Here is a 25,417-nt window from a genome sequence, read left to right as displayed (position 1 = left end):
TGATGATTTTTTAAAATTTCAAGTATTTTCTAATTAGTAACTTAAAGAGACTTTATATAAGAACTTATGGCTTGCAGAGTAATGCCAGATCTGAACAGCAGCATTATATCATCAGAGTTGGATAGTATAAGCAGGGGACCCTCAAAATTCACAGGGTAGGAATATTGTGTTCCTCCACACTGGTCTCTGCTGCTTTCTTTTCAGGCTTCCCCTCTGCTTTCCTCCTTTTTCCTAGCCCCTGTCTCCAGGTATCCACTCTCTTTCTTTGCAGGCTTTTTTCATCCCCATCCCTCCACACTTTTCATAAGTCCTCTCTTTGACCTTGCCTAGTCTGATCTTGTTGGATCTCAGAAGCTAAGCTGGGTTGGCTTAGGTGGGAGACCACCAAGGAAATGCAGGGTTACTACACATAGACTGATTATACACGACAGCAGCCTGATGCGGCTGTTGATGGGTCCTTATGGTGGGATGGCATCCCCCGCCGCTTCTGGAGTACACATGGGGGATGGAATCCCCCGGTGAATGTGGACTGCCCCGATGCAGGACACATGCATGCACAATGCCGGGGCTGGAAGAGCCTACTGCACTGTGTGGCGGTGGTGGGGAGAGTGGGAGGTATGGGGGCCTCACTGCACAATGACAGGAGAGAGGCATGCCACTCTTCTGCCATCGTGGGGATAGGAGAATGCCCATACAGCTCAGGGGCTCCACAAAGCCAACATGGGCGTTGGGTGTCCCTGCAGGGACACCATAGGTTGGGTAAGGAGCTGGGCCAAAAGGCCCAACTCTTCTGTTATGTGCAGGGCTGTCCTGGCAGGGCCACAGATGGTGACCGCGGCATCACAGCAAACGCGGATGTATCCATGTTCACTTACCACAGGCCATCCAGCATGCTGAGTCAGACCAGGGCTGGGAGGTGGCCGGGATGGAGGCAGCGTCAGGCACAATCAGGGATTAGCCCTCCCGACCTGCCACCACCAGCACAGCCTTTTCACCCTTTGCATAATCGGTCAGAGATAAGCAATGATAAACCACTTCTAATTCTCACTTGCCTTGAAAACCCTATGGGGTCGCTCAAAGTCAGCTGTGACGTGGTAGCATTTTCTAACACTACCTCTGCTGCCTGCATTTTCTTCCCCACATCTTTTTCCAGACTTTTCTCTCCCATCCATGTTTTCTAATCTTTCTCTCTTTGAAGCTTTTTCTTTGCCCACCTATCTTCCTGAGAATTACTACATACAAGAAAATAACTATGTAAAAACATATGTGGATTTTGTGATGATGGTGCTACCATTCCAACAACCTAATGTAGAAAATCTGTGACTGTGATGAATGAAACCTTAGAAAACCTGGGGCTATGATGGTCTATGAACTTATAGATAACAAAGTTAATCTGAATAAGTCTTACTCATTTTTACACATCTGCAAAGAAGAAATAGAATGCAACTTACTCAACCCATAGTCTGTCTCATCTGGGTCACCTTCATGTTTCCGCCACCTGCAGCATATATGTTGACATATCATAGTCATGTGACTGAAGATAATCAGAGGAGGGGGCAAGACTGGTCTTTCATGGAATGTCATAATAAGCTGATACCTCTGAAACTTCCATACTTGGTTTGATATGGATTTGACTTCAAAAAATGTGTTGCTAAAACAAGAAAAAAAGAAGAACTTGATCTCTGATGAGCAGCTGAATCTTCTAAAAATTTAATGTGGTAACAATCCACACAATGGGATTGATCCAAACTTAATTTTTCTATGACAGATTGGAACTTTCCTCCCTCCTCCCTCCAACTGACATCCACAAAACGTTGTTTCTGGGGGATAGGAGACCCTGAGGAATGACAGGGAAGCGAGAATGAGTGGCAATTGCCAGTTTAGCCTAGCAGAGCACCTGGAAACAGATGAGCTTATACTGCACTTGGCATTATAGCCATTCTTGGCTCTCTGATAAAAATGTCCACCTAATGTAGGTGTTTTAAAATACCTGGTCACATTTACACATTACATTTTTAATTTTACACTTTAAAAATCTTAGGGGTATATCTGTAAAAATTTAACATTTGGTCATCAGAACATGGCATGAGAACTCGAAACAAAATTTTAAAAAGTATTCATAACCTTTCTTAAGTACAATTCCTGTACAATCCAAATTTGTTATTTTTGTCAACTTTGACCATTCTGAAATTGCATGTTAGGAAGGAACATTTCTCTTTCCTCTGCTGTTAGTGTAACTTGAGAACTCTGAGCACCCTAGATGGACCCATTTTCTACCAAGGCACCCAAAGCTTGAACAAACTGAAAATTAGAATAAAACATAATGATTTATTATCTAGTGCACAAAAGCAGGATTAAAAATGACAAACAAAAATATCATTAAAAACATAAATCTAAATTTACAGCAACCTATGAATTGTTATATGTACAATTCCCAAGAATAACATTAACAGTTACACATTTTATGACCAACTAACAGGGAAACCCATTTTAAAAACAGGCTGGGGGGGGGGCCTTGGTGGGCCCCTGAACTCTCTTGGCATCTAGGATGTCAATGAGAACAGGGGGGGGGGTGCCCCTTCAGCATCTCCCCCTACTGTGGCTAGGAGATCAAGGAGAGTGGTGGGGTGGTTTAGGAGCACCTGCATGGTCTCTGCTGTCTCTTGTGGCAGTGTGCTAAGCCCTCACCGCTGCTGGTGGGGGCAGGGAGCGGAGTGAGAACAGCAAAGCCAGAACAGAGGATGCCTGCTCAGCCTTTGCTGGCCCCGGCAGTGGTCAGGAGCAGGATGAGAACAGTGTCACGGGGTCAGAGCATGCCTGCTGAGCCAGGAGTGGGGTGGCCAGGAGTGGGGTGAGAGCAGTGCAGGAGGCTCACAGTGTGCATGGTCGGTGCTTGCTAGCCCCTTCAACAGCCAGGAGCAGGGGGATAATAGTGACAGAGGTGGTTCGGAGCATTCTCGCCCAGCCTCCACTAAACCCATCGGTGGGCAGGAGTGGGGTGAGAGCACTGGGGCTGCTGGGGGATGGGAAGGGTGGGCATCCTTTTTGCAGAAGCCCTGTTGAGCTCTGCTGCCCCCTCACAACTGCTGAGGACTGGCAAGGCCAGGCTGGACTCACAGCCAACACATGCAGTGTAGGGGTGGGTGGCAGCAGCATGGTCTCTGTGGAGTAGGCAGGTAGGTTTCTCAGCCTAGGGAGGGGGCAGGCAACAGTGGTGTAGCCTCCATGGAGGAGGCAGGTGGGCTTCCCAGGCCGTTAGTGGCAAGGGGGCTGGCGGCAGTGGCACAGCCTCCACAGAGAAGGCAGGCAGTCTTACGATCCTCCAGTGGTGGCGAGGAGATGAGTGTCACGTCTGAAGCATGCCAGCCCCCTGATTGGCTCTCAGTAGGAGGGCCTTCCCCCCTGGGCCAGTTAGGAGGCCAGCATGACATAGGAAGCACTCATCACATTTTAAAATTATTTAAGATAGATGATCAAATACATTTTGACCCAGAGGTTCTTTTTCAGTGGCCAAATAAATAATACACATGCAATTTTTTTTTCAATATTTCAATATAAAACATAATAAAAGCCAGGCAAATAATGTTTGAGTCATAAAAAGGAAAGCTCCAAACAGTATATGTAATTCAATTCTCAGAGAATATGGTGCTCACAGTCATAAATCATATTGGCTGAGAACCAGCCTTCTGTCCTGGGCTGAAGTAACGTTCTTGGTGTGTTCTCATGTGCAGAGCCAAAAACAAACACTACCTGCCTAGCATTTATTATTTGGGGCTTCGTTCAACACTACCTGCCTGGCATTTTTAATATTTTATTTTGGATGTTGAAAGAGTTTTTGTGTATTATTTGAATTGAAATGTGTTTGATCATTGGTCATAACATGTGTAACTATTAACTGCAACAGCTATAAATATGAATATATGCTTTAATGATATTTCTTAATTGTAATTTTTAATCCAAGAAGCAGGAGCGGCCTTGGAAGACACTCGCCAATGGCTGCAGTGCCAGAGCAACAAGCGGGCCTCAGAGCTGGGCTTCGCTGCTCTGGTGCCGTGGCCATGGATTCTCGCCCCTTATGTAGATGTTCCTTGTTGGGAGATTTCTTTCTAACACCAGATCTACTGTTTCTTATACAACAGAGATTATCATAGGCTATTACAGAGTGGTAGCACAGACTCCTCCTGTATGGGTTGGCATTTCTCATGTTACTTCAGTGGCATGGAAAAGAATAGCATTGCACATTCAATGCTCATATGCACAATGTTTACTACAAGTTGCTGAAAATTAAAAAAGCAACACAGGACTGTGAAACTCACTTAAAGACAGCAATGAGTAGATTCACCAGAAGTATGTTTGCAACTAAGAGGTAGCAAGCCATGATGGCAGGGACAATCCATGCTCCTGTTTTGCAGGGTGGCAGCTGAATTATTTTACCATCCTCTCGTGTTTCATTTTGACCACAAGGAGCTGAGAAGAAACAGAAGAAGGAGAATGAAAATGAATCTTAATTTTCAAAACCTTTAACCAAAGCTATTAAATACTGAAAAACAGAATGTATTTCAAAACCTCACAAACCCCTGGAAGAGGATTCCACTGGTCCTACCTCTTTACAATAAGAGACTTAATTATTATCAATTACTTTGAAAATGTATCGCAGAAAGAATACCTGTACTTTTAAGCCTTATTATTCAAATGGATTTTTAAAGAGAAACAAGAAATGTTCAGACTTATTGACTTCAGTTGGAGCTGTTTTTTCCCCTAACACTTCCTAGCTTCTTATTATATTCTTCATAAGTCTGCTCGGTAACACACAAACATGGCCTTTTGCTAAAAATTAGATGGGACAATAGTATTCCCCAAACAACAATAAAAGCAAGAAATCATTTAACCAGTGAAATATGCAGGAATAAAGGTACACAGAAGCACAATGTTGTTGTTGGGTTCCCCTCCCCCCTCCATAATGACACATTATTTTAATTCCACTCATGACTTTTGACATCATTCCTAGAAACAAACTGGTGGTGGTAGGCTGGGGAGGGAGAGAGATGAGCCAGTGCTGAATGTCTCTGGCCTGTGTTCATAGCGGACAGTTGCTTTCACTTTGGATCATTGCCATTCATTTTGAGGTGGGAAAAGGTATGCAGTTCCCTGACTCATTTTAGCAAACTATCTCCTCCTCTCTTTTAGGTGTGATTTTTGGTTTGGGTGAAGGCAACTCTTTGCAGGTTGTTATAAAACAGGCCCAGAAATCCACTTTCAGGCGTGGGATAACAGAAGCATAACACTATGCACCCAGAGATGAACTACAGCGGGTAAGAGAGAGCATTGGTCCACATGATGCCACATCTTTGTTATGTTGTTATGTGCGAAGTCGTGTCCGACCCATCGCGACCCCATGGACAATGATCCTCCAGGCCTTCCTGTCCTCCACCATTCCTCGGAGTCCATTTAAGTTTGTACCTACTGCTTCAGTGACTCCATCCAGCCACCTCATTCTCTGTCGTCCCCTTCTTCTTTTGCCCTCGATCGCTCCCAGCATTAGGCTCTTCTCCAGGGAGTCCTTCCTTCTCATGAGGTGGCCAAAGTATTTGAGTTTCATCTTCAGGATCTGGCCTTCTAAAGAGCAGTCAGGGTTGATCTCCTCTAGGACTGACCGGTTTGTTCGCCTTGCAGTCCAAGGGACTCGCAAGAGTCTTCTCCAGCACCAGAGTTCAAAAGCCTCAATTCTTTGACGCTCGGCCTTCCTTATGGTCCAACTTTCGCAGCCATACATTGCAACTGGGAAGACCATAGCCTTGACTAAACGCACTTTTGTTGGCAGGGTGATGTCTCTGCTTTTTAGGATGCTGTCTAGATTTGCCATAGCTTTCCTCCCCAAGAGCAAGCGTCTTTTAATTTCTTTGCTGCAGTCCCCATCTGCAGTGATCTTGGAGCCCAGGAAAATAAAATCTGTCACTATCTCCATTTCTTCCCCATCTATTTGCCAGGAATTGAGAGGGCCGGATGCCATGATCTTTGTTTTCTTGATGTTGAGTTTCAAGCCAACCTTTGCACTCTCCTCCTTCACCCGCATCAACAGGCTCTTTAGTTCCTCTTCACTTTCTGCCATTAGAGTGGTATCATCTGCATATCTGAGGTTGTTGATATTTCTCCCTGCAATCTTGATCCCAATTTGTGACTCCTCTAATCCCGCATTTCTCATGATGTGCTCTGCATACAAGTTAAATAGGCAAGGCGACAGTATACAGCCTTGCCGAACTCCTTTCTCAATTTTGAACCAATCAGTGATTCCATGTTCAGTTCTCACTGTTGCTTCTTGACCTGCATATAAATTTCTCAAAAGACAAATAAGATGCTCTGGTATTCCCATCTCTTTAAGAACTTGCCACAGTTTGTTGTGCTCCACACAATCAAAGGCTTTAGCATAGTCAATGAAGCAGAAGTAGACGTTCTTCTGGTACTCCCTAGCTTTCTCCATGATCCAGCGTATGTTGGCAATTTGATCTCTAGTTCCTCTGCTTCTTCGAAATCCTGCCTGTACTTCTGGAAGTTCTTGGTCCACATATTGCTGGAGCCTAGCTTGTAGGATTTTGAGCATAACTTTGCTAGCATGAGAAATGAGTGCAATGGTGCGGTAGTTTGAACATTCTTTGGCATTGCCCTTCTTTGGGATTGGAATGTAAACTGACCTTTTCCAATCCTGTGGCCATTGTTGAGTTTTCCAAATTTGCTGGCATATTGAGTGTAGCACTTTTACTGCATCGTCTTTTAAGATTTTGAATAGTTCAACTGGAATGCTGTCACCACCACTAGCTTTATTGTTGCTCAGACTTTCTAAGGCCCATTTGACTTCACATTCCAGGATGTCTGGCTCCAGGTCAGTAACTACCCCACTGTGGTCATCAGGGATGTTAAGCTCGCTCTTGTATAGTTGTTCTGTATAATTTTGCCACCTTTGTTTAATCTCTTCTGCTTCTGTGAGGTCCCTACCATTTTGGTCCCTTATCATACCCAACTTTGCATGAAACGTTCTCTTCATATCTCCAATTTTCTTGAAAAGATCTCTGGTCCTCCCCATTCTATTGTTTTCTTCTATTTGTTTGCACTGTTCATTTAAGAAGGCATTCTTATCTCTTCTAGCTTTTCTCTGGAATTCTGCATTCAATTGGGTGTATCTTTCTCTTTCTCCCTTGCCTTTCACTTCCCTTCTCTCCTTAGCTATTTGTAAAGCTTCCTCAGACAGCCATTTTGATTTCTTGCATTTCTTTTTCTTTGGGATGGTTTTAGTTGCTACCTCTTGTACAATGTTGCGAACCTCCGTCCATAGTTCTTCAGGCACTCTGTCTATCAGATCTAATTCCTTAAATCTATTTGTCACCTCTACTGTGTATTCGTCGGGGATATGATTTAGTTCATACCTGAGTGGCCTAGTGCTTTTCCCTACTTTCTTCAATTTAAGCCTAAATTTTGCAACAAGAAGCTCATGATCTGAACCACAATCAGCTCCTGGTCTTGTTTTTATTGACTGGATAGAACTTTTCCATCTTTGGCTGCAGAGCACATAGTCAATCTGATTTCTGTGTTGACCGTCTGGTGATGTCCATGTGTAGAGTCGTCTCTTGGGTTGTTGGAAAAGAGTGTTTGCTATGACCATTGTATTCTCTTGACAAAATTCTACCAGCCTGTGCCCTGCTTCATTTTGTACTCCAAGGCCAAACTTGCCTGTTATCCCAGTTATCTTTTGGCTTCCTACTTTAGCATTCCAATCCCCCATGATGATAAGCACATCATTTTTTGGCGTTGCTTCTAGAAGGTGTTGTAGGGCTTCATAGAACTGATCAACTTCATCCTCTTCAGCAGCAGTGGTTGGGGCATAGACCTGGATCACTGTGATGTTGAATGGTTTGCCTTGGATTCGAACTGAGATCATTCTGTCATTTTGGGGATTGTATCCCAAGACTGCTTTTCCTACTCTCTTATTGATTATGAAGGCTACTCCATTTCTTCTGCGAGATTCTTGTCCACAGTAGTATACCTGATGGTCATCTGAATTAAATTCACCCATTCCTGTCCATTTTAGTTCACTGATTCCTAAAATGTCGATGTTCAGTCTTGTCATTTCTTGTTTGACCACGTCCAGCTTGCCTTGATTCATGGATCTGACGTTCCAGGTTCCTATGGAATAAAAATCTTTACAGCATCGGACTGTCTTTTCGCCACCAGTTACTTCCACAACTGAGCGTCCTTTCGGCTTTGGCCCAGCCGCTTCATTCATTCTGGCGCTACTCGTACTAGCCGTCTGCTCATCCCCAGTAGCATATTGGACACCTTCCGACCTGAGGGGCTCATCTTCCAGCGTCATATCGTTATGCCTATTGGAACTGTCCATAGAGTTTTCATGGCAAAAATACTGGAGTGGTTTGCCATTTCCTTCTCCAGTGGATCACCTTTTGTCAGAGCTCTCAGCTATGACCTGTCCGTCTTGGGTGACCCTGCACGGCATAGCTCATAGCTTCACTGAACTACGCAAGCCCCCTTGCCACAACAAGGCAGCGATCCTTGAAGGGGGTGCCACATCTTAGTACTACAATAAAGTTTCCTTTCTGCATTAATTGTACATATCAGTGTGGTATGGGTGCACTATGTACTAGCTATTGATTAATGACCTTCCAAATGAGGGCAACATTCTTTTATCTGTGTAATAAATTTAAGGAATGTTCTATCTGCATACTTGGTCAATTAGCTGCCTGTTTAAGCTTGGCTTTAGTGTTCCAGACCTGTTCATTATCATAAGTAAACCATGGCAGGAGCTTCTCAGTCCCTTAAACTATGTAGACAAACGGGACTTTAAAAATCCAACCAAGTCTTGCAGTAGCACAAGAAAAGATTCAGCAAATGTCCCCCAAATATCTGATAGCCAAGACACAATTGTTTTTCTTCAGTCCCTAGAAAGTTTTCTTTTCAAGTGTGAGAGGACAAGAAGCATCTGCCATCACGGAGGCCCATTTTCTGTGCTTCCTGTACCACATATCTGTTATCAGAGCGATGAAAAGATCTAAGCATTCCTGATACAGCAATATCCCTGCCTCTTGGCATGGGCTGAATGGAGGGATGCAAGGCCAATACAGGAAATCACACAAAGACAGTGGGCTGAAGACTGCTTCGTGGGTGGGCACTTGTTGGACTCACTGGAATCATTGCTTTTCAAAGTAATTTATGTCTCATGGCACACTAGGTGTTCTCTTGTGGCCAGCACACAGTTTGGAATTGATTGAATTAGGTTGTTTGAGGATTTCACAGCAGTCATAAAGCAATGAATATAGTAATTTGGCTGAATCCACAGCATTGTTAATTTACAATTAAAACTCTGGAAAATTTGTGAAAAGCAAGAAATGGAGCATAGTGAAAACCTTGGCTATGTCCATCTTTTACAGTATTTTAAAATAAAGGATTTCTAATTTTAAAAATTAGCTTTAAAAGACTGATAGCCATGGACGATATCTTCAGTTTCTTTTTAAACTGATTTCACAGAGAATTTAAAATGAAATTAATTCATATTCTTTGATGAGCATAGAACATTAGAATAATTTTCCAATCCTCTCAAAAACTGTTAATACATAAGCCCCTCCCCAGCTACTTGAATCTGTCCCCATCATTTCTGTAAGAGATTTTCATCTATGTTTGGAAGGTACAGGATAATGCAAGTTTGGTTAAGTACGCCTGGGACTAGTCAGTGACTGCCTGGGAAATCCCCTTTAGCCTTTTGTATGCTGTGCCGAGTGTCATGATTGAGGAAGGATAGGATAAAAACATAATAAATAAATATATTTTGAGTCTTAAAGGACTATTAGCTTTTCATATTGAGTTGACTACTATAATTCTTTAACAACTACAATATGCCACTGAATTATAAGAATTGCAATGCAATTTAAAATCTTGCACTTTTTTGTATTTGTAATTCATTTCCATGGCTACTTTTATTAATAAAAAGCCCATATTAATTATCACGCTACTTGAGTGGAAGTATTTTGCAAACTTCTGCATCATTTTTCCTTTCCAAAGAACCGAATGGTAAGAAAAAAACAAAACGAGAGCCAAAAAATCACAGCAAGACAAGAACAGCTAAACAAGACAAAAAAGGGACAAAATGCATTTGCAAAGGCCTTCTAGAAAAGATAGGACTTTGATATTTACTTTAAATTTGTAATACTACTTTTCTGAAAACAGTAATCACTGAGGCCGATTCTGCAGGGGCTGAGAGGGTGGTCATATGGATGCGGGGCAAATCTGCTGGATTTGCAGATCAGACCCTCAGTTGGCCCGGGCTAAACGAACACAGAAGAATCCACATTCCCTCAGCAGCTGCAGGGGCCAACAGGTCTGGCTCCTCCCTACCCTACAGTGGCCCAGAGGGGCAAAGAATGGCTGCGGAGCAGACTGAGGTATTCATTTTTATTTTGTAGGAAGGTACAATTGTGTGGAACACAATCTCATCCTCCTGCAAAATAAAGAACCCCCGTGGCCCCCCTCATGTGGTGGAACTAATCCACCACTGTTTTGTTTCCCAGGGGAACACAGACTGTTGCAGAGCATGCAACTTGGCAGCACTCTGGCGGTGGCACAGCATGGCTGCTGCCATGCAGAATTGGTCTCAAAGAGGTTTCTATGCATAATCTTAGTTAGAGATACCCAAGGGACATCAAAACCACTGTACCAACAAAATACACGGAATAACAGAAACCACTATTGCTAGGGTCAGCTAACAAAAATAAATAGGAGTGGGGACTTACTCGGAGCCGCTGTTGATGTGGCAGAGGAAGTGGGCAGGAAAGAAAATACATTGGCCGTTTGGGCTTGGGGCATGCTCATCAGGCGTGCCATGCATCATGATGCCCTGGAAGGGAGGGGGAGGCATCAGCGATGCTTGTAAAGCACCATGTGCTTGGCCTGACCTCTTTTCGCTGGGCGAGCCAGAGAGCAACTTCCCACCCTGTTAGGTTATGGTTGATGGGGTTGGCTGGTTATGTTATATAGCACAGCTTAGGAGTTTGTGTTATTATGGCTGTAAGCTGTTTGGTTCAACTGTCACAACTTGCAGGTTGGCAGGGGTCAGAGCTGATTTTGGAGGGAGTTCGTCCTTCAATGCAAACTCCCCCAAATAAGAGGTTTCCATAAGAGGCAGTAGGCCTGTGAGCAGCTGCCCCCCCCCTGACTGTGTGTGTGTGGGGGAAATTGGGGCTTGCAGGGCTGAGTGTCCTGTGATGGGACTAGAGGAGGTTTGTACCTGGCCTTGAAGAAGAAGAGTTGGTTCTTATATGCCACTTTTCCCCACCCGAAGGAGGCTCAAAGCGGCTTACAGTCGCCTTCCCATTCCTCTCCCCACAACAGACACCCTGTGGGGCGGGTGAGGCTGAGAGAGCCCTGATATCACTGCTCGGTCAGAACAGTTTTATCAGTGCCGTGGCGAGCCCAAGGTCACACAGCTGGTTGCATGTGGGGGAGCACAGAATCGAACCTCGCTTGCCAGATTAGAAGTCCGCACTCCTAACCACTACACCAAACTGGCTCTCTTGGTAGGGACTATAGCAGCTTAGGGGACCTGCATCCTTGACTGGGAAGTGGTGCAGGCCCCCCAAAGCAGGGGGGGTTGTAGGTTGGGAAGGCAGTATATAAAAAGCCCCCCTGCCATTCCAACACTCCAAAGAAATAATAAAGGCTTTGTTCAAGCCAACATATTATGATGAGTGTGTCTCCTGTTAGCCTGTGATTATCCTCCCCACAACCCAACTATCAACTTCACTGAATTTCTAAAACATTTCCAACAAGGTCATCCTTGCAGTGTTCTCTAAACACTGTACAGATGGTGCTGTTCACATTTATTACAACATTCCATTCCAAAGGACTGGGGCAGCCAATGGAAAGGTCCAAGTTTAACAGAAACATTCCTCACTGTCCTTGGCTTTGGGATTACCAGCAGTTCTTGCTGCAGTGACTGTAGTGTTCTTGAGGGCTCATGCTGGGGGGGGCAGTCCAACAAGTACTCAAGCTATTAAGTTCTTTAAAGGTCAAAACCATCCCTTTGATCTGAATGCAGAAACAAAGTGTCTGCTAGTGTAGTATTGTTGAATTTACTAACTCCTGCTAATAGCTAGGCAGCTGCATTCTGCACTGAAAGTTCCAAGTTGACTTCAGGGGCTGTCTCACATGCACCACAATACAATAATCTAGGTTTGAGGTCTACAGAACCATGGATCAAAGACATTGAGATCTTGTTCTAATGATGGCAGAATCACACTGTCTGGAATCTGTTCTTCATCATCACCTCATGTTGACTGGATTTAATTTAAGGTAGTTCTCACTTAGCTACCTGGCTGCAACATACATGCAATGTTCCTGTATCAAGGCAGCAGTCCTGAGTCTTTGGTCAAAGATACCTATGTGGGTGGATATTATTAGCATATAAATCACCAGTGCATGGTCTTAGTTGAGTTATCTCACATTAGTACTGAACAACATAGGAGAGAATACAGAATTCCTAGCACCCCACATGCCAACTCCCAGGGAATTGATTCTGCATTTCTCTTTACCACTCTCTCACAGAGAAAAAAATGAAACTATTTCAGGGCCAGTTCTTTGATACATGCCTAATACACTAGATCGGGGGTTGCAGAGTTCATGGAAATTGTAGTTGGTTTGCCACCCCTGCACTAGATGTTGCGAAAATATGGTTTTATTAAATGTTGAGAGATCCAATAAAATGAGCACTGAAGATCTAATAAAACAAGCACTCTATCTTCCTGTACATGTAGATTGTTCACCAAAGCTATTGATGATGTCCCATTTCAAAGCCAGGCTAAAACAAGATTGGAAAGGGTGGTTATGAGTTATCCAGGAATTCTTGGAACTGATAGGCCAAGGCCTGCTCAATGACCTTTCCCACAATGGATAATTTAGAAAAAGCCCTATAATTCACTGGATCAATCACTGGCAAAGACAGCTTACTCAACAATGGTCTAATAATGGCTTCCTTTAGAAATTTTGGAAGTGATCCTCTACCTAAGCACTGTTAATAATCTGAGGCATAGGTGCCCTCCAGCTCTCCATGCATGATTTTCCTAACCACCAGTGGGTATGGATCAATCTTGATGGAAAAGGCCTTTACATTTCTCATCATCCTGTCAGCATCCATCAGAGAGACCAATGCAATATTATATATATAAACATGTCCTGACTGCTTCTGACACCTATATGTCTTGATTTGTGTGAACAACTGGATGAAAGAACTTTTATCTGCACAGGATTTAGCAAAAGTGTCATGACTAATACAACATCTAAATTCAACCAAACCTTTCCTGGGCTATGTACAAATCAAAATAATTGCACAGGACAAAAGGAAAGCAAAGAAAGAAGCTTTGTTCACCACGGTCACTGCCAGCTTTACAATCAGAGTGGATTGTAAAGAGCTCCTGGAGGATCTCTGTAAATTGGATGAGTGGGCAACAATGTGGAAAATGAAGGTAGTGCACATTGAAAAAAAAATACTAATGTTAAACATATGCTGATGGGGTTTGAACTGGCTGACATTGATAAGGAAGAGATGTAGGGGCTGTAATAGATGACTAGATGAAAATGTTGATGGCATGTGGTAAATAATGGCAGTGGTAAATAATGGTAAATAATGTATTTTGGGGATTATTAGGAAAGAGACAAAAATAAATCAGCCAGTATTGTAATGCCCTGGTGGCAGACAGGGTAGGTTCTGCCTCTCCCCAAGAGTAACCAATGAGAGCTGATGAAATGATGGAAAAGTGCAGTTAACCTAGCAGTTGGGAGCTGGCACTTACAGAATTGAGAAGGAAAAGGAGGATGTCCGACTGAGTTCAACTGTGCAGAAGACCTGCATAGAGCAGGCTAAAAATAGTCAATTTGTAATTAAAGGACCCCAGTTTCAGGAATAGGACCTCAGTTCAAAAGTTCAGTAGAAATGGAATGTTGTTACTTATACCTTACTTTCTTCAGTGTTATGTTCATACCATAAATAAAAATTAACTTCTTGTTTTCTTTAACCCTATGGTGTGTCTATGGGAAAGAAGCACACATGCACACTTCAATGTCCCCCATGTGTATATAATAGGACAGGAATCCTATTATAGATACATGGGAAATTGCTTTCCAATGGCAGAGGTTCTGAAGTCCAAGGGAAAAAAAACTTTAGATATGCTACTGAGTTGTTCCAGAGATTCAACTCAATAGTACATCTGAGTACAGCTATGACAACTTCCCCTTTCCAAACCATAACAGAATGTTATCCATGTACAGCATGGAGTCCCAGGACAAAATCACATGCATTGAGCAAATTTTATGTGAAAGTTAATTCCATGCCCTGAATTATTTTGTAATCAATCAAAATAGTAATAATTGGATAAACAGCTATTTAAAAGATGAGAGTAAACACAAACTTTGTTTCTGTGCTGTTCTGTTCACATTGGTGTAATTTCCATTATTTTCTGTAAAAATGCAGATGCCTGTATCTTTTTTCTTATGGGTGTGTGTCTTGCATCATGTGATCCAGTCTCTTAATAAAGAGGCTATGGCTGCAGTCTTCTATTTCAGGATTTTAGGTTTACCTAATTCTGTAATCTACTCTAATCCATGTGCCAAGATGGGCCTACAAATTATAGAATCTTGAGCTTGGACTATATCCATTAAATACTGTCTCCTAATTTTTAGTCCTCCTTTAAATAGCCTCCTTGCACTTTTACCATCTGACCACTATACTTTGAAATGATCTCAGGCCATTGCATTTAAAATTAAATCTATAGGTATTGACTTAGATTCCTTAGCCAACTCTGGAGAGGACCGTAGATTCTAAAACATCTAAAGAAGCATTCAGGATATTGACCTACAGGTAATTTATCCTGGTGCAGGTGGATTGTGTTCTCCATGATCTCTTGGTTTTTCCTATATCCCAAACTCTATGGCACTTTATTTTTCCAACCTGATAATACCATTGTGTCACAGAGTATGATAGCTAGACTAAATGTATTTCCTTCTGCAGTGGTTGAAGCAGATATAGAATTAGCCACAAAGAAGGAACTTGCAGATATTGGCATACAGAACCAGACTCAACCTGTCATATCATTTTGCGATGTAATGTATATAACCAACAATGTCATGATCTGATTTTCCTGCTTTTACCTTCCCCTAATGTTGCAGATGTACGGTCTCTTAATTTGCTGCTAGCTGATAAATGCTTAAGAGACTTAAGAGACTGAGCTGGTAGCCAAGTTTTTATCCATAGTTATGGCCCATAGGCTAAACCCGTAGTAAAGGGTACTGGCTTTTTGAGACTTTTGAACCTATTGTTTACTAGTCATCTGCAATTTTTATTGTTCTTGCTACCAAAATAATTTTGCATGTTTTTTTAATACCTTGGATGCCATTAAAGGTTTCGTACTTGTCTTACATCATGTGCATTTCCCACGTTCTCTTGGGTTTTTTTGTGGTTTCCTGACTGATTTTCTGCCTGATCACTGTGTCTCTTCATCTTCCCTAGTCAACTAGTGAGAGCCAAAGGCGGTAACCTACATTTATACCAACTTCAGGCCTACAGCATTCAGTGAGCCTAGTATTTTGACAAGATTTACATTCAGGCCTAAAAATGCCAGCCTCCAGGTGGAGTTCTCTTGGAATTACTACTGACTTCCATACTACAGAGAACTCTTCCCCTGAGAGAAACGTCAGCATTATATGCCCCCTGAACTTCACCACTTCCCAAAACTCTCCCTTCCCCAAGCAGCAGTCTAAAATCTTCAATTCCAGTATAGAATTTGCAACCCTATTTAGGCCCTTTAGGCCCAATGACACACACATTGTTAATTCTTTTAATGTACCTTGCATGTGATTATTAAGTGCAAGTGTACATCACTGCTCTGGAATGTGTACTGAAGAAAAAGAGAAGCTAGTACAATTAAGAAGGATGTCTTCTATCCTTTGGCAGCACAAGCATTTCCTAGAGAAAAAACATTTCCTGTCAAAACTGAAAAGACTTCTGCATTTCAAGCAAAGCCATGATACTAAAATGAGCTTGTGACGGAGAACATCTAGGACAAATACTTTCTTCTGTTCCTTCCAATACTTCACAGACTAAAGAAGGAAAATGACTTCACAGCAAATATTAAAATATCAAAATAACTAGAACTTTAGGGCTTAAGAAGTGCCTAATAAAGAAAGAACACCAGACAAGCTCCAGGAAGAAACTGCAGAGTCACATTAAACATGCCCTAGATCAGCTCTCTTCATCAGCTGGGATAATGAATTGTAGCACAGCACATGTTGAAACAAATTCAAGCTGATATTAGTTTCTTCCATGTCTTGACTACTTCCATTGTATGCAGTCGAGGTATACAGTTGGCTAAAACAAGCCAATAAATACCAGAAAAATACTGATATTTTGGGGAATATAATTTATCTGATTATAGATTCTCTGATCTACTACCAGTATAGTTGAAGCCAAATAAAAGCATTTTTTTGCTTGTATCTGGAGATATTCAGCTATACTGATCATTTGGTGTGATGGGAGCTAAGAGCTTCATGCCACCTCAACTGAGCTGCAAAAGGAGCCAGCCTAGTATTGCTTGGGGTGGCACAGAGCTCTGACTTCCGACCACGATAGCTCATCCTTTCAGGTCTTCCTGTTGTACACAGATCTTGGGGACAGCTTCTTCTGTGGACAAAATGAAAAAAAATTATTTTGTACACCCCTAGTATACAGTGGTCCTTATCATACTACATGTATGAGGTGCTGATGTAGCAGTAATGAGAGGGATAAGGATAAAGGCCTGGCTTCTTAATCAGAGAAATTGTGTCCTGGAAGCCTAGTCAGAGAAAATTGTCCTCTAGTGCAGTGGTCCCCAACCTTTTCCAGGCTGGGGACCGGGGGGGTGGAGAGGGAGGCCCAGGGACCAGTGGGGAGAGGAAGGCAAACCAGCAGGTGCACCTCCCTCCCCCCGCGGCGCGGCGCTCACTGTGCCGGGAGCGTGCTGTGGGGGTGGGGGAGGTGTGGGCACAGGTGCCAGTCCGCTGGCGCCCACAAATGCCTGCTGGCCCGCCAGCACCAACACCTCTGCCCCACAGCGTGGTGCTCGCTGCACCAGGAGGCGACAAATCACTCCCGGTGCAGCGAGTGCGCGCCATCGGGGTAGGGGGTAGGGAGGCATGCCTACTGGCGCCAGTGCCTCCCTTCCCCCCGCCGCTGCCCAGTACTGAGGTCTCCACAGCCCGGTACCGGGCTACGGCCCGGTGGTTGGGAAGCACCGCTCTAGTGCACCCCTGGGTCAAACACTGAGGAACCAGATTCCAAGTATACCCCTAGCAACTTCTATAGAACATGGCCATCTGAAAAGGGGCACTTTAAAGGCTCTAGCTCTATCTCACTGTGGGGCAAACAGTGCCAGAGAAGGAGGAAATTTATTTCTGTGTCCTTCTCTCTCTTCCACGGGGGGAGTCCAAACTGACAGGTGAACCCATGGAGGAGCTTGATTTATCAGGCTTCCATGGGGTTCTGAAAATATCAAGGACAGCAGAGACACGGAGGGGTTTTTGCTAACAGGAACCCAAAAGTTTAGCTGCAAAAGCAATATTTAAAAAATTGCAAAAATTTATTAAACCAAGTACACTAATATACATTACAAACATATTAAAAACAACACAAATCTAACTGCACATGCCCGAATAGGATTTTTGCTGACACCATCAGTTGATTCCAGTTGATCCCTGCTCCTATTCCTCTTATTCTTTTTATCAATCTTTGCCATATTTTGGCCTCCCAGAACTCTAATCATATTTGGAAAGATTGGCAGACTACCAGCAGTGTTCTAAGTCAGCGTCTGAATACAGAAGTGGAATCTTTTTGTAAATGTATGGCCTTCATTGAGCAAGGATTCTGATCTTTAACTATAGCTAACAAGAGATTTATGTGGCCAGTTTAAGGCCTGAAATGAACTGCACTTGGTTGCTTTCCAAGAAATTTTCAGCTTCAATAATTAGAGCAAAAATACTGCATAAAACCTACTTGTCTACAACTTTCTTTATGGAATATATAATTTTTAAAAATGTTTCCTACCTTTCCTATCAGTTTCAGCTGAGATGTGGCACAAAAGGGGGGGGGGACAGGTCACAGACTGGCCATTTCTCCAAAACACTGCTCAATGTAAATATACTGGGAAACCTTCCTTAAAATCCCCCCAAATAGAAAGCAACAAGAAGACATTAGATTAATTCATACTAATTTATTTATTTATTTATTTTCTTCTGAAGAACTTAGACGAATCAATGGACTGGAGATCAAAGCAAAAATGCCACTCTGCCTTGTTTTTTCCTCTCTATTGCCTTGTCCCTGCTCCCTTTCTCCCACCCCCTTCTCCCTCCCACTAATTTATTACATTTCCTCATTTCTTTACTAACTCTGAAGAGTATTGAAAAAGCAGGTAAAAACTACAAAGAGAAATGCTAGAAATATCTAGACATATCATATGTAGTGTAAAAAAGCAAAAAGATATTGAAAAGAAATACACCAACTCTCTAAAACATATTAAAGTTTAAATTCCCAATGGAAGCCAAGAACATGCTATTAGGTGTTATGTCTAACAACTTACCAAGAATTTTAAAAGAGATATTCAAATACACAGTGATAGTGAATAGAACTATTTATGCAGCAAAATGGAAACTAGATATTTGTCCATGTTTAGAAGAATGGAAAAATAAACTTGCTGAATATGCAGTAATGAAAAAAATAGCAATCTACCTATAATGAAATCTGAGGCAAGATGGAGTGTGTATTATGTGTTCAGTGCTAGCAGAAGACTAACTTAGAATCAGAAGCAGTTTAAAATATTGTATATAAATGTATAGTAATGAAATAGAAATAGAATTTAAAAAATTTAAAATGTAATATCTTGAATACAAATGGGTTCTTGATATGAGATATATAATAGACCTTCCTTTGCATCTTGATATATTACTTATCTGTTAAAAAGTTTTAATGAATACTTAGAAGTAGCAAAAATATGTAATATTTAATATGTAGGAATGTGGAAACTAATGATGCAGTAAAAATAGGTTAGTTATGAAACTTGAAACTTAAACTTTAATAATAATAAGTATGTATTTTCTAGATAATAGCTTAAAATTATAATGAAGGGAATATAAGGGAAAATATTTGCTGTCATATATTTTGTACTGCATGATTGTCCCTGACAAACACAATTAGGTTGTATAGCCTCCTTTTTTCTTTCTGTTCTCTTTTCTGTATCCCTGCTGTCTTCCTAATTAAAAACGTATACCCATAGCATATAAAAATGTAGTTGTTTCTTGGTTCATATATAGATATGTAAGAACAGTCAAATTTTAAATCATTAGTTAGTCTTAGAACTTCCTCTCTGTAAATGCCCACTGTACAGTCTTTAGAATATCCATGCACATTCAATTTCCCCTCCATGAAAAAGTATTCAGGTAATTGTTTACCACCAAAATTACCAAGAACATGCACAAGATTGAAAGCCACTAGATGTGTTGTTTTGAGGGCTTTAATACAATCATGGAAACACATCTATGGGATGGAGAGGCTGCCAGTTGATGAGGTGGACGGTTAACTCGGTCAGCCTTCTATCATGCTTAACAAACAGAAGCAAAAAGCCAAAGCTATTTTAGAATTGTATTTGTATGTTTCTCAAATTCAAGAACATATTATCTAAAATTCAGTCCCATGTATATTGGGAAAGCTAAAGCTATCGGATAAGTTTCAGCATCATCGCCAGCCAGAAGCAGGGCAAAATTCAAGGTTGGGGAGAGCAAAAAGATACTGTTGAGGTTCGATTGTGGTTAACATAGAATGCTGAGTTGTTAGAGCAGGCTAGTTGACATTTGAGAAAGTACAAACACTCCAGAGTTCTCCTTGTTGCTGATTTAGCTTAGACCAGAGTGGAGATTATATGGCTGCATGTTTCTTTTTAAATAGTGGGAAAAAATAAACAGTGCCAAAAGTTAATACCCAGTAACAAACATTTAAACTGAATTTTTTTTTGCCTATGCTACAGATTAACATATATGAGGCAATCTATTACCATGTTGTGTATGAGAAATCAGATTTTTTTTGTAGATAGTACAAGACTTGAAGACCCAGGATAACTTCATTTTCAGAGGCTGAAGGAACTAAAGGGGATATCCTTGAAAAACACATTATTCCAGGCCAAGCTTCTCCTCTGCTAGGGCAAATTCAGACATGAAATCAGTTTTAAATTTGTGAGTATAACTTATTGCATAAAATCACCATTAGAATGTGATTATTCAACATTTCTTCTTTATCCTTAATTTTGGACTTTGGTGTAGAAACCTATCTGATTAACACAAGACATTACTTGCAAGTAATTAGTCTCAAACCTTAGTGATCTGACTGGACCTATGAAGAGGAGAAGATACATTAACACAATGCAAAAATGGGCCATGCTGTTCTCCTTCTTTGAGTGCTAAAGTAAGAACTCAGTAATCCCTGATAAATGAGCATTAGAATAAGTCCTCCAAGGGAAGTACAGTCCAAGTTCTTTCATAGTATGACTAGCTGGAGATGATATACATTACCTGATGCTGCAATCTTTTTTTTTTTTACATCACCATGCAGAGATCAAGCATCAGGGACAGGAATCACTTCACAGACTGATGCTGAATCTCTGTGTACAGCCTCAGCATCTGCTAGCCTGTCAAAAGACATCTACAGCTACACTATGCTCATGTTGAGACACTTGTCCTTTTCCTTCTCCATTTGTGTGGTTCTAAACTATAATCAGCACACCACTGAAAGAAAGAACACCTCCCCTCCCCAAGCCAGATTGCGGCACTTGTTGCACTATGCTGGTTTCTTAGTACAACATCAATAAATGGCCACTTGTAGAGGAAACACCATTGTGAAAGGAAACAGCAGAGTTTGTGACTCCCCTGCCCCTCCCCTCCCCCCTCTTTCTTTCCAGATATTACAGGCTTGCAGTGCAATCCTAAATGGTTTTAGTAGGGTGTAATATTCCAAGAAGTTAAATTGATATAGAAGAGAAGATGGAACTATGCAGAAATATAAACTCAGAAATATTTTAACAAGAATTCCCTTTGTAAGGATAGCATGTACTCTTATAAGTTTTAAGAAGAAAAAGTACTCGTAATGAGTGTTCTAGCAAATACTGTGAAGGTGGGCAATTAAGGTGACTGCTAATACAGATGAAATAATATTATTCAGATTGGATAGTCATTTCATATTCCTGAATTCTGTATAAACATGAATTGTACTAAGAAGTACAGGCTGGTAAGGATGCTTTATAATGTGTTTGTATTATAATGGCCCTACAAACACAGATGGAGGGGTTTCTGTTGAAGCAACTTCTTGATTTGCAGTGCCACCCATGGACATCTATGCAGAAAGGTGAGCTAGCTAATCTTCATCTGCATGCCTGTCTGCATCTCATTGTTCATTATTTTCTTATGGCTACATCATTTCATGTTACCACTGATCTGCACTGGCATGTTGCACCAGGTGGCACCAAGAACATTCATTAAAATAAAGCTCTGGTTTTTGCAAATGGCCTGGCAAATGAATTCTCAGGAAAACAAACATGGAGATAGCTTTTAGATTCAAACACACTGTGACCTACTTTTCCTGCTTAACGGTTGGACAAAACCAATCATAATCTTTGGCAAAATAATACTGATTGTTGCAGGATGTGCCAGTAGTAGGAAATGAATCACGAAAAAGAGATCTGTGAATGCTACTGACTGAGGGAATAGCACCAGCCAAAGATCTGGTCAAGTGGCTTTCAGTGCTGAATACTTAATAGCAAATTATGTTTGATGTGTATATTTCAAAATTGAACTAATAGATGGAAAAATGGTATAGACACTATAGATTTAAACTGGTTTAAATGTCATTCTCTTTCTGTGGAACTGCAGTTCTGTGCAGGGGGCTAGGAATCTCTAACAGAATGCATAGGAGCACTTATCAAACTACAATTCCCAGAATTCCTTGAGGGATAACACAACAATTACATTGGTTAGAAAATGGATGTGTTTGTTGTGTGGATATACCTTAAGTCTACTATGTCCCGTTTAGCATACCACAAATACTTAAGACATTGCCTCATGATTAAAATAATACATTGGTTGCTTTCAGTGTGATTTATCCATGCTAAAAAGTAAAATGAATAGTTTAGCTATGTTTATTTGCAAATGTTGATGTTATTTTCCAAAATGAACAATTTAATACCAGTAGCAGATTTTTGTTTATACTTTCCTGTATTATTTGAGTCCTCTATCCCGAGCCATTTATTGAGAGTGTTTAAAATGATCTTTTAAGACATCACCTGATCAAAAGTTGATACCTGACTTTGGAGTATGAGAATCATAAACTTGCTTACGGTCTATCTGGTCTGCAAACACTTCCCCATAGATCATCCAGTAGGGCATGTAAAAAATGTTCTTTGCCAATTTCCATGAAGGTTCTTCATTGGGGAAAAGTATTGCCTGCCTCGCAACACCAAAGCTCATCAGAACCACTAGCATAATAATGACAAAATACATCATGTCTATCATCTGAAAGGGAAAAAAGAGAAATATTTTTGGCTCTTTTGTCTTGCAAAGTTAATGAAAATGTTTGTAAAGATTATCCAGAATCCTGGTCTTAGTGAATTGCTATTGCTGCAGTTATGTAAACAAGTAACTTGGCTTGCTGTGGTTATTTTCTCTCAAACACCTACTGCATACTTGAATCTGGACCAGGTTTGCTGTTGTCCTTTCCATGATCCTAATAGCTCTTCTGATGTCTTCCTGTATAACAGTTGGGAAATCTTTTATTCCTGCAATCCCTCTCATAAGAATGCAGTTTATTTATTTACATTGCTTACGCTCATAGTCCTCCTTTCTCACTGAGACTCAATAGAAGTAACAATTTTGCAGGATCCTACATAGGTTAACAGAGGCCTTTTATCTCACAATTAACATTACATATATCTTAAAGAGAACAATGGAAGCTGCAAGCTGTATCAAATACTTCTTCCAAGGAAATCCTATGGACAGTTAATGTCCCCTATTATTACTTTTTTATGAAGTCAGCAGCTGAAATTATTTGGACATAAGAACTGGAAATATACTGGTTTGATTATTTTAACCTATGTTATGTTCAGAGACATTCAGCCGAATGAATCAGCCACTTTTGAGTTCCATTCTTGTACTTAGGTTAGTGCCAATCCAAAGAAAAGAACAGCATGATATTTCCCCTTGATATATACAAGGCCAGTTCATATATCAAGTGATGACATATCATGTGAAGAAACCATTTTATTACTAATATCATAGATTTTCACTCATATCAACATCCAGCGTTGTTTTTTTAAATGGAAACAATTCATACATTCAGCTACGATTTATTCGCTGAACAGAGGATATGGATTTGTTGTAGAGCACATACTTCACATGCAACTTGTCTCCAATTTAATTGCTGGTACCCCCAGCAGATGTTTGGAAAGATCTTTCTTTGTTCAGGACACTGAAATGCTGCTGCCACACAAAGGACCAGTTGGAGAAGATAATACTAAACCAGATAAACCAGTGGACTGATTTATTATAAGGTAGATTTATAAGGTAAGATGTTGAGTAATCATATTTTGTGAAATTAAGAAGTGCACATGCATGTTGAAGTATATTTTGAAGATGAAATCCCCTAAATTGCTTATGATTTTGAAGCAATTTTGATAGGAATTCATCACACTAAAGCAGTTGGGAGATTCAAATACAATAGTCTGTTCACATGGTGTATTTACACATCAAGTTATGGGATCATGTAAAGTGCCCCTTTTCTATCAGTGGATGACAGCTATAGATTTGCTTCATTTACAGAACAATCCTATGCAGTTACTGCATTCAATTGATTTAAAATGGTATGACTCTGCAAAGTTTTTTCTTCTCGACCCATACCAAAGCTAAGGATGGATAACAAGCTAAAGTATAAAATCCCTTAAGACATTGTGAATTCAGTGGAGCAACCTTCTAGACTCATCCGGGCTGCTTCAATCAGCTTCCACCTATTCTCATTTCACTAAGTCAAGAGTCCTTAATTTTGTTGAACCTGTGGGAAGTTTTAGAATTTTGGAACTAGGTAGCCAGCGCCATAACAAAATGACTGCTATGTATGTGGAAGCACCAGTCACAAAATGGCTGTCTATGGGTTGGACCAATCAGAAAATATAGGGAGTTTTTACAGAATGTCTGTAGGTGCCAAGTCAAGCATCTTCCTGAGATGGAAGCAGCTGTTCCAAAATGGGTCCTCTCCGTGCTGAAATAAAGGTGATGCCTTTTGGGTTCTTCAGAAGCTGCTCCTACTACAACAAAGGGGAGGAAAGCCAGATCTCACTCTGTGGTTTGAGAAAGAAATGCTCTGGGGGAAAAGTAAGTGGGCATCAAGAAACCAATCAGTGGGCACAAGGTTAGTAATCACTCTTCTGAGAAGCCTTTTCTTCAAACTTTTGTTGGGCTTTAACAATTCTCAAAAATGTATTCAAAAATATGTAGCCTACAGCTTTTATACTGCAATGCAAGGGAATCTGATATATATCTAAATAAATAACCAATAACATGTTAGGGAAGCAGTACAAAAGATTTGCTGTTGAAAATATCTCTCTGCAGATGCTTGAGGCACCCCTTCCCGTCTTGCTAAAAGAAAATGAAGACAGATAGGAAGGAGGAAAACTTGGAGGATGCTCATTTCTTCTTCTGGTGCCTAGCTGTAAGGATTTTGCACTGCCTAGAGGCAGGTTTACTGTTAATCCCTGAGGTTGCATGAAGTTAGCAACACCTATTGCTTCAGTTTTAACATGCAATACAAACAGGAAGGATGGGACACTTTTCTTACCATTTTCCCAATCATCATTACATATGGCCCCAAATACTTGTTCACCCCGAAGATGTCTAGCAATCGGATATACCAGTAAATGATGTTGACACAGTATATCACGCGGCCATCACTCCTGATTGGCAGGTCCTGGAGGCGAAGTATCATACCCACAGAGAACAGGAGAATGGCAATGAGATCGGTAACGTTCCAGTACTCCTGAAGCCACACTTTCACCTTCTGCAGCAGCTTCCCAGGTTCTGACATTAATATCTAGAGAACATGAAAGAGGATGCAGGGATAGACTTGCTATTTTACTTTAACCTCCAAAGGGGGGAACATGGCAGGCATTTATATACTAGATAAGCCAAAACCAAATTTAAGACATTGCTAGCATGATCCAGCATTTGCACATGGGAAGCACAATTGCATAGCCATCCCCTGGCTTTCAATATATTTTACCATATATGGCGCACCTATTAGAGCCCATAGAGG

The 25,417-nt window shown here is 41.2% G+C and overlaps 1 protein-coding gene across 13 annotated transcripts in view; it reads right to left on the bottom strand.

The window, feature by feature from the left end:
- Positions 1-25,417, bottom strand: part of TRPM3 (transient receptor potential cation channel subfamily M member 3) — a 427,187-nt gene that overhangs the window by 7,489 nt on the left and 394,281 nt on the right. For all 13 annotated transcript variants that reach the window (XM_077344811.1, XM_077344812.1, XM_077344814.1 and 10 more), the window contains 4 exons: positions 24,944-25,195; positions 22,455-22,629; positions 4,317-4,467; positions 1,452-1,651 (listed from right to left, as the gene is read on the bottom strand). In XM_077344811.1, the coding sequence (XP_077200926.1) occupies positions 1,452-1,651; positions 4,317-4,467; positions 22,455-22,629; positions 24,944-25,195 (778 nt within the window). The remainder of the gene's footprint in view (positions 1-1,451; positions 1,652-4,316; positions 4,468-22,454; positions 22,630-24,943; positions 25,196-25,417) is intronic.

This window comes from Paroedura picta, chromosome 7, assembly GCF_049243985.1.
Source record: "Paroedura picta isolate Pp20150507F chromosome 7, Ppicta_v3.0, whole genome shotgun sequence".
NCBI lineage: Eukaryota > Metazoa > Chordata > Lepidosauria > Squamata > Gekkonidae > Paroedura > Paroedura picta.
Note: the sequence above shows the minus strand (reverse complement) of the source record. Positions and strands in the feature narration are given on the sequence as shown.